Source organism: Vigna umbellata, chromosome 5 (assembly GCF_029865625.1).
Source record: "Vigna umbellata cultivar VRB3 chromosome 5, Vumbellata_1.0, whole genome shotgun sequence".
Classification (NCBI taxonomy): Eukaryota; Viridiplantae; Streptophyta; class Magnoliopsida; order Fabales; family Fabaceae; genus Vigna; species Vigna umbellata.
The window spans coordinates 15,787,281-15,797,597 of NC_142169.1; the positions used below are offsets into that span (position 1 = coordinate 15,787,281).

Consider the following 10,317-nt stretch of genomic DNA (forward strand, 5'->3'; position numbering starts at 1 on the left):
TCTAATAAGAAATATGAAATCAAATATGCAAATTAAAAGCACTTAAATGAATGCATATTGTTTATTTTTGAAATCCAAGTTTAATATATATATATATATATATATATATATATATATATATATATATATATATATATATATATATATATATATTCTAAGCTCAAATAGGAGAAAATGACTACACATGAAATGACCAAAAAGGATGATATGAATTAATGGTATCAAGAAATAAGACTAAAAAAATGTAAAAGCATGCAAACAACACAAAAAAATATTGAAACTTAGTCTAAAAGCCAAATGGTTCTCAAGAAGAAAAAACTAAAACCATGAAAACAACATATATGGAAGTGAAAATGAAGACAATAAGGAACAAAACATAGACAACAACAAAAAAAACACAAAGATAGTCAAGGACCAAGAAACTTAGCTCTTGCAAAACCAAATCTCTTGATCCCAAATGATAATGTCCTCCTCAAGCCAGATTAAGTCGAAATAAGAAGATGAAGCTTTAGAGGTGAAGTGGTGCCAAAGTTATCGATATAATCTTGAATCTCACGGTTTTAAGGTGGTGCTCACGATTTTGGTGAGTATTTATGGTGGGATGGAGTTGTTTGATAGATCTCTTGAGATCTTGGGCCAATTATAGAGAAGGATGGCTAGAGGGACATCACGAGATGTTCTTGCCTTGACTTGAACTAATAAAAGAATGCACAATTATTTTGGCAGCATAACATTATGATTCATCAAGTGAAGTTATAAGGAGGGAGACACCTCTATTTATAGAGGAAGTTGACTCCAAAATGGACATGAACCCCTAAAAGTTGCCTTCTTACACTTGCCTAGCGAGAGGAACATTGAAATCGACCTATTTTCTTTATCATTGTTTATATATTTTTATAAATTTCTTTCTATCTTTTGCTATTTTATTCTTTACTCATTTATTTTCTTTTATTACTTCTATAATTATATTTGATTAGCCCCTTTTGTATAGTTTTTATAAAAACTAATTTGTTAGAAATCATTTACCCTTTCTATTTTGTTGGTTACTATCTTAGTAATACAGAAGTTACTATAGTTTAGAAGTATTAATTTCATCGCGTCAACGACAGTGTTATGAGAGAGATTATGTCAGGTTTTTCAGATTCTGAACAGGTTCATGGCCTCGATTGTTTGCAGCACTACTACCATAAGGTTCAGACTTTACACCCAACAAAAGGAACTTGTAGACTGTTTGTATTCTGAAGGGACCTTATGACCTTTGTTGTTCTGAGAACCGGTGCCACAAACACCTTTTGCTTTGGTTCTACAAAGAACCGAGGCCAAAGGTTTGAGCCAAAAGTTAGAATTGGCTCCAAAACCTTTATCTTTTAAATATTACGTTGATCTTATGCCATCGGTTCTTAGTAGAATTAAGGCCATAGATTACATATTTCTTTTGTTATTATAATAATTGAGGCAGTATGTCCATGTAGTGGTAAAAAAAGTACAAATTCACATTACCCTTCATAGTTTCTTTTTGAGTATCTTCGTTGCTATTGAACCCTCCTTTATACAAATACTACTTCATTACCTCCTTGTTGTGGCCATTTCCTCCTTAAGTCGTCGTCATTGTCTCCATTGACGTTATCTGGTCATTACCTCCCTTGACGCTTGATAAGAGAAGATAATTTTTTGCCTTTATCTAAAGACTATAAAGGTACCACAAGGATACTCTTCAAATATTATGAGTTTAGAGTATACATAGGACTTAAAGCTTGTTGGCATGAAGTCTCGTGATTGCCACATCTTAATGCAACTATTATTACTAGTGGCTATTCGAGGAATTTTTCTCAAAAATTTTAGGCAGACCATAACTCGTTTGTGTTCATTTTTCTCGTCAATTTGTAGTAAAATCATTGATCCTATAAAGTTAGATGAACTTCAAGGGAAAATTTTTATCATCTTGTGTCAAATTAAGATGTTTTTCCCCCATCATTTTATGACATCATGCTACATTTGCATGTTCATTTGGTAAGAGAAATCAAGTGTTGTGGATTAATATACTTAAGATGCATATATCCTATTGAACATTTTATGAAGGTTTCGAAAGGTACGTCAAAAATCTCGTCCAGAAGCTTCAATGATTGAAAGGTATATTGCTGAAGAAAGTGTCGAGTTTTGTTTAGATCAAAGCAAATCCAATAGGAGTTCCTCGCAAATCATAGTTGAACAGATGTTCTACAAGTAAAAGCATATGAGGTGTTAATGTGGTTTCAAAAAATCGCGAAGAAGTGTTGCAAGCACATCTATAAATATTGAACAACACAAATGAGGCAAACCCTTTTTATAGAAGCACACAAAGCCATTGTGAATGAAAACAATCTGAGACAATAAAAGAAATGAAAATTGATATAACATAACAAACCGTTCATGTTCTGGTTTAAATTGGAGGTTTTAAAAGATGCACATTCTTCTAAGACTCTGTTGTGGCTAGCAAATGAAATAAAGTTTGATGTCGTATGTTGTACATGTTACAAAATTAATAATTGCACATTCTATAAGAACTCTTTGGATAGTAAAAGCATAATACACAATAGTGGAATCAGTCTAGAAGTTGAGTCGCTACAATTTTCCACATTCAAAGATCAAAATCTTTTATTTGGGTCAATGACATTCTATGATATAATAGAAGATATATGGAAGGTTGACTACACTATGTTTTATATTTTAGTGTTTAAATGTGAGTGGTTTGACAGCAATAGTGGTGCAAAAATAAATGAATATGGTATGACTAGAGTTCATTTTCGACAAGTGGATTAACGAGATAAACCATTTATCATGATGGTCCATCAAGCATATTAAATTTTTTATGTCCAAGAATGAGTGCCATAGATCTTGAAATTAAATAATTATTTAAAATCTAATAAGGTCTATGGCAGCGATTGCTATTGAAACCGGTGTCATAGAACCCAAAATTATTTTCTTTTATTTACTGCCTTGTTTTTTTTACAATTATAGCAAAAGCTTCAACTTTTGGCCTCGGTTCTTAATGAGGTCAAAAGTCTTCCTTTTTTACCTTTCTTAATATGTATATTGATTCTAAAAATTATTATCATAATTCAAAAATAATCATTATCGTATTCTGAAAGAATTTGATAAGGTTTATAAGTTTAAATCTCTCCCTGTTTAAGAATTATATAAGATTGTTTTAATAGATTTTGGAAAGAACTCTCACTGTATAAGAATTAAAAAGATTGGTTTAATGGGTTTTGGAGACTAGAAGAAGATTTTATTTATAAACATAACTTTAGTTGAAATTAACATAAAAAAGAATTATACATTGATGTAAAAAAATTTTAAGTTATGCTTGCATTCACTTTTTCTTTTTCTTTTTAAATTACCAATTTAGTAAATTTTATGATAGTGGTATTTATTAGCATTATTGTTTTCCATACATGTTTTTGTTCCGTTGTCGCTGGTAGTACAAGTTGTAAGTGGAGTGGAACGGAGGATAGGATTCTCTTCCAACATCACCATCTTCTTGCCCATGACGTCGTTTTATAATGTTAACATCATCATCTCTGTTTCCATAACGTCATTAGGAATTTTTGGAAGATAATTACTCTATCCAGTAGTTGAATTATTACCACTTGGAATCGGTCAAAAGCAACTGTTTCTACTGAAGAGGCAGCTACTGGGGACACAATTACCTATATATTCCAAAAGCAATGCTTTTGAGAAACTCATGAAAGTAGAATTAGAAGGGATGTATATCGGGAACACGAGACGTACATTTTGCAGTAACTTGTGATACTGGTGAATTTTTTTAAAAGTTATTAAAATGAGTACATTTTTTAAGATTTGTTTAATGAACAAATGTTATATACTTCGAAGCAGCTTCTCAAACCGAAAACAAAATAGTCATATTCTAATACACGATATCTTTAATTTTAATTAAAAATTATTCATAATAATTGAAATTATGTTGGACTCGGTGATAAAATTAAAATTATGTTTAAAATATATTTTGATTGATAGGAAACCACATATCGTAGAACCTCTGAATCCTTAGTTTCTTCCCGATCTTTCACGCATCCTCTCTTCACATATCATCTTTTTCTCAATTCATCATTTTGTTCCTCTCTTACATGATATTCTCTATGTTCTCTTTTTGGACCCATTGCATCGATGTCCTGACCTTTCCACATTCTTGACTCTCCACATCGTCATGTAACACCCCTAGTGGGATGTCACATATTTACAATTTTTCTCAAACCACTGTTAAATATTTCTTTTGGATAATCAAAAACTTTATTTGATTATTATGAGGAAGCGAAACCATAATAGTAAATGTTGTCCATACAAAAACAAAAATCTCAAAATATAACGTTTACATAGAAGCACCAAGTTTGAAAACATTAAAGCAATGTAAAAATATAAACCCCGAATTTAAAACTTCCTAACTCTTCTCAACTACTTCAAATCAACCTTATCTGTAACATCATTTATTCTCATACAAGTACGATCATTATAGGTGGAAACCACAACCACAAACACGCAAGAGTGAATAACTAGAAATACCATAACATATATGTTAAAGCATAGAATTATATCTCAACACAGACTTAAAATCACAACCAAACCGTTCATAAACCATTTTCGTTTCCTTGCATTATATTGTCCTAACTTGTTCTCAATAACAGGCGATTCAAGTCGTCACAACTTCAAACCTATATCCCGACTTCTCAAGAACTAATGAGTAAAAACATTGATACTACGTGCACCCTTGCACTATACTCAGTACGAGCCGAAGCCTTTGCGCAAGACATCCAACCTTCTTGAGTCCTCACGTAGGAGGAAAGGTGACACTCGAATCTCTATCTGTACGTGAAACTCAACTCCTTATCGTATCGCTATAGGAAAATCTCACTCAACAGTTTTTGTATTTTATTTTAATTACTATCTTTTTTTAAAAGACGTTCTTAGTTTATCCTGATGATGTTGAAATGAGTTCATACATAGCAAGAAGATAGCAAGACATTTTTCATTGATTGTTTGTCTATGTATCTTGATTAAGAAGGCCTTTATTATCGTGTTAGAAAATAAGAAAGTCAATTTACCTGCAAAGCGTGTTGTTGAAACTTGATATATGTGAACATGGTTTGTAGCTTACAAACATATCCATCACCCTAGCTTTCAAAATTATAGATCTCGTTATAGATATTATCTTACATTTATTCCCATGTTTATGGTATATTTGAATAAAAAAAAAACCATGATAAACTTCAATTTTTGGTTGTAAATTATAAGAAATGATGAACATTTAGATAAAATGCTTGGGTTAGTTTCTGATATACGGGAGATTAGAATATTATTGATTTTGATTCCTTTCAGCTGATACGGAAACAATTAATTCTCTTAAATGTTTCATAATTGTCTAATAATTTTAGCACATGTATTTCTTATCCTTGGTTAACTATGTCATTTTTTCTATTCTTTTTAATGCTCCCATCTCTTCTCTTTCGCTAACAGATAAGGATTTGAATTATCACAATTTGGCAGTTGGGTTAAAGGGTTGGACACACTCTTTGCCCCTACTTACGTAGCCAATGCTTTTGGATTGGATGGATCCACTGTTATATAAAGTATTATAGCTGTCACCAAGATATTATAATTATAAATGGCTGCAACAATGTCTAGCAACGTTTAATATTTACATTATCCAATTTTAATGACTAATTTTCCATTAGCAACAAAGTGATATGTTTGTGCATAATTTTCCATCAGCCATTCTACTGGAACGGATCTTGCCACTCAAGAATAATGAGTCTTATCTTGATTATTTTTGTTCAGGCTTTTAGAGTTTCATGTGTAGTAAGTATTGCTTTATATCCTGCCACTCGTTATTCTTTTAGAGTTTTATGTGCATTAAGTATTGCTTTATATCATGCCACACATTATTCTTTCTATTTTGAATAAATTTTATTTCGTGATTTTAACTAGTTATAGCTTGAACACTTGTTCTTTGACAATTTTATTTTCTTGCTAATTTTGTGGATCATTATTATTTTTCTCTTATAGAGAATGAGATTTCATTTTATTTTCTTTTATTTTTTTTAAGAAATATTTGGTAAATGAGTAATAAGGAGAAATAATAAGGACGAACTTTAGTATTAAAGAAGATAATTGTGAAGAAAAAGATATAAATAAATATCTTAATCTTTTTTATGGTACGTTTCTTCACTTTATTTTATTATTTATTATATTTAATTTTTTTTTCTTTTTATTGTAGTGCAATAGGCAGATTAATTCATGGGAACATGGATACTATATGAAGTATTACATGTAAAAATTTATGATAATTAGACAACGGTGAACACTTATAACTAGTGTATGAATTAAACGGTTTTAAGTACACCACTACATAATAACATTATTTGTTTTAGGTGTTTGATGTCCATCACCAATATCAAAGGAGGTCATAACCGGAATAACACATCAATGGACAAGTTATCTCCTCCAATGTAAAATTTAAGTTTTGATTAAGTGTTGTTTAAGTTTTCTTTAGATTACTTTTAGACTTAAAAGTTGAAGTTAGACTATTTTTACACTACACATTCTATGTTAGACATCTTATTATTTATTTTGATTTTGAAACTCTTTACTATGTACCTGAATTGAACAATTTGAAATATATATTATGTTCTGAAAAATTTGTTGTATTTCAAGTTTTGGTTTAATGATTAAATATAAAAAACAAATTTAAATCTATTATGACCACAATAGGCTTAAATTCATTACCACTTTTATTAAATCTAAGTCGGTTGGATAATAACATACTTAAAATTTAAATATGTTGGTTAACAACATATTTAAAATTTAAGTTTGTTAGTTGATAACAGACTTAAAATTTAAATTTGTTAGTCAATAACAAACTTAAAATTTAAGTATGCTGAATCTAAATATATTGTAAAATAGATTTAGAAAATCCAATTTAACATACTTAAAAAACTTATTTTGTAGTAGGGTCTGACACACCAAGAAAAATTCTTTTATCTTCATATGTCAAACCCACTTAAAACCAACCGTTATAGCTAATCCAATATTGATACACATTGATTTATGTTACAAATTCTTTTATTTTTCTTGGTAATTTTCTTTTTAATATTTACTTAAGTGTTCTCGTTACTTTCCTTTCCTTAACTTCTACTACCCATCTACTTTAAGGTTTACCACTTTTGCAATACAATTTATCCATTATGTTTTCATTTCCATCTTTAAAAAAAACACACAAAAGAAAACAAGAGACATAAACTAGTTATGCTCGAGATCATAGTTGAAAATCGAAGTAAGAAAAAGGCCAGATTAATAGAGTGTGAATTAAATTGGTTGACAAAATTAACGACTTATACATCAAATTCATCATTTTTCATTGATATTGAGACGTTAAAAGCACCCAATTAGATTGAAATATTAGTGTTTGTTGAATGGATAAAAAATTCACATCACATCGATCGAGATTGAATTGTAAAAAAAAACAAAAAGAAAAAAGCATTACTGTTTAAAAAATATATTTTTTGCACTCCTTATATTTTATACTATTTTAACGGTTATGTCTTATCTGTTAACTAAAACCATGACCAACATATCACTACGGCATCCTATCACTATGTACACGATGTTAAATGCTTTTACAAATATAAAATAAAATAAAAAATTATTCATTTCGATCGTTGCTAATTTCATATAGTTATGTTTGACAAATTAGCAACATTCTCATCGAACTCTTTTCCACCTTCAATTCTTGACACTGCAAACCTAAGAAACATATAATTACAGGATAAAACGAAAAAACAAAAATCATGTAAAAAAAAACATATTTGTAGTCGTAAATTATAAATTATTTTGGTGCTTTCTATAAGTTCGGATGAGGCCTTTAGCTCTGAAGAACTGCTTCAGACATTGAAGTTGGTAGATTGAAAATCTGGTTTCTGAAATTTGATGACTTGATTTGTTTCAGACAAATGACCTATTACATTAGTTTAAGCGTGTTTTACGGTGTGAATTTTTTAGTCTTCTTATTCTGTTTTCGCGTGAATTTGTTATAAGAAATATGAAAATTTTAAATATCGTATAAGAAAATAATACTCATATAGCCTTAAAGTTTAGATTAGAAGTGATATTAAATTTTTATAAAAATTGATACGATATTTTATGGAGTTTATATTTTTTAATTAATCTCCTTCCCAAAAGTTCTTCCATAAATAAAGCAATATTTGTTAACCTTAACATCACCTTTAACATTAATATCATGTTTAACATCAAATTTTAAATCTCAAAGACATATATATATATATATATATATATATATATATATATATATTTAAGATGAAACTTTAAAATTATATTTAAATCCCTAATAATACACTGAATAAAATCAACTATAGAATAAATTGAAAGGGGGTAGAAATGAAATAAAATTATCTTTATACTGCTCGTACACCTAAATTTTATCATGTAAGAAAGAAAATTAGATACCCAGAATGGAAAGGCATAAAGAGGAAGGTATAAGATATAACAGAACAAAAACCATCTTCCATAATCATATTCTATTGCGTACAATGGCTTATTTATCCACTACCAATGTGAACATTAATGGCAATAAGGAAGATGGCCATGAATCCAAAGAAGAGAAGGGAATGAACAAAGATGGAGACGCCACTTGTTTGGAAATTGCAAAAATCCACTGCTCTTCCTTTGCCGGGAAGCTGGAAGAGTAAACCTGGTGAAAGCACCACAAACAGGACCAAACCTATCACCACCCCAGCCCAATCACCCATTACTATCTCTCTCAAACTTTTATTTGGGAGATGAAAATGTATGAACACATGGAGGAAACGGCATAGGTGAATTTATTTATATCGTAATGTTTGAAGGGTTTTGCTAACAACAGACAACATAAAGTTCAAGGAAAGGAAGTGAGAGATTTGAGGTTGAAAGATGAGACAAAGGGAATGGCTTGGCGTGGCTTGGATCAAAATCGGCATAGGCATAATGCAACGATTCCTTGAAAGTTACTTCCCCGCTTCATGGCATCACGTTGGGTGTCGAAGGCTTCCAAATAAGTATGAAAAGAATATTTCTCTCTTTCATTCTTTGCTTTTATTTTATAGAGTTCATTCGGCGTCCTTGCTCTTCCAGATAAAAAATATGTATACCTTTATTTGATTAAAATTCACTATCTTATTAATGATTTGAAATATAGTTATAGAGTTTAAAATTTACTTTTGATAAAGGTTTAATACCTCTTTTAGTCTTTCGAAAGGGGCCAAATGTTCAATGTGGTCCTACTGTTTTTTAGAAGTTCAATGTGATCCCAACTTTTGTAAAAAGTGTGCAATTAAATCCTTTTTGGTAACGGCGTTAATTTTTTAACGGGCCAGCTGACAGGGTGGACTGAAGTTTGCTACGTGGCTGTGTGAGGGTAATACGTGGCTGGCTGTGTTCCATCACCATCGCATGCGCCACGTGGCTCTCCATGTTGTTCAGCTGTTGTCCCTGCGCCTCCACCATCGCCGCCATGTCCAGAAAAACCGGATTAAAGGAAAAGTTTTCTTTTTTATTTATTTCATTTTAAAAGATTGTTTTTTTAATTAGAGAAAAGATTAATGGTTGAGTCTGAGGGGCCAAGTGATGCAAATTCTGAGACCCAAATCATGAAAAGCATGGAACTTGCAAAGTGGAAAGTAGGAAACATAGCCCATTTCCTTTCATTTCATATGGGTGCCCTCTTCCATGTACTTTGTGTGAAACTGCAGTGGCGCCGGTTCTTTTTGGGGAAGTAGATCAGCTTCAAAGATTGCAGCTTTTCATTTTGCTTATTTTTCATATTTTATGAGGGGAAATATATTAGTTGCTAAGTGGGGATATGAAGACTTGTCTACACTTCATCTTTTCCCCTGTGATGCTATATCTTGTTCCATATAATTAGTGTGAATCCTTGTCACTTATGGGGGATATCAGGATTACCCGGGTAGAGCAAAGTCAAACAAAGATTAAAAGTATTCCAATTGCTGTCACCCCTGAAGGATTTTGGTGTTGCCCTACTCCTGTTGGGTTCCAGAAAAGCCTCAAGCCTCAAAAACCCTTTGAATAAACTCAAACCCTCCCCACCAGCTCCGAAGAGCAGTTCCCAGAAAAAGAAGTCTCGGGTAGTGAGAGAAAAGCAGGCCTGCCCCATCAAGGTTGGTGGTTTCTGATGTTCACAACCACGTATTACCCTCACACAGCTACGTAGCAAACTTCAGTCCACCTGTTAGCTGACCCGTTAAAAAATTA

At 31.2% G+C, this 10,317-nt stretch overlaps 1 protein-coding gene across 1 annotated transcript; it reads right to left on the bottom strand.

The window, feature by feature from the left end:
* Positions 1 to 8,552: 8,552 nt before the first annotated feature.
* Positions 8,553 to 8,945, bottom strand: LOC124836270 (uncharacterized). Its single transcript, XM_047311396.2, has one exon. The coding sequence runs from the start codon at positions 8,817 to 8,819 to the stop codon at positions 8,610 to 8,612; it is 210 nt and encodes a 69-aa protein (XP_047167352.1). The 5' UTR covers positions 8,820 to 8,945; the 3' UTR covers positions 8,553 to 8,609.
* Between the last annotated feature and the right edge of the window lie 1,372 nt (positions 8,946 to 10,317).

Excerpts from the sequence above, each read along its gene's own strand:
- LOC124836270 (XM_047311396.2), bottom strand. The coding sequence starts at position 8,819 with ATGGGTGATTGGGCTGGGGTGGTGATAGGTTTGGTCCTGTTTGTGGTG.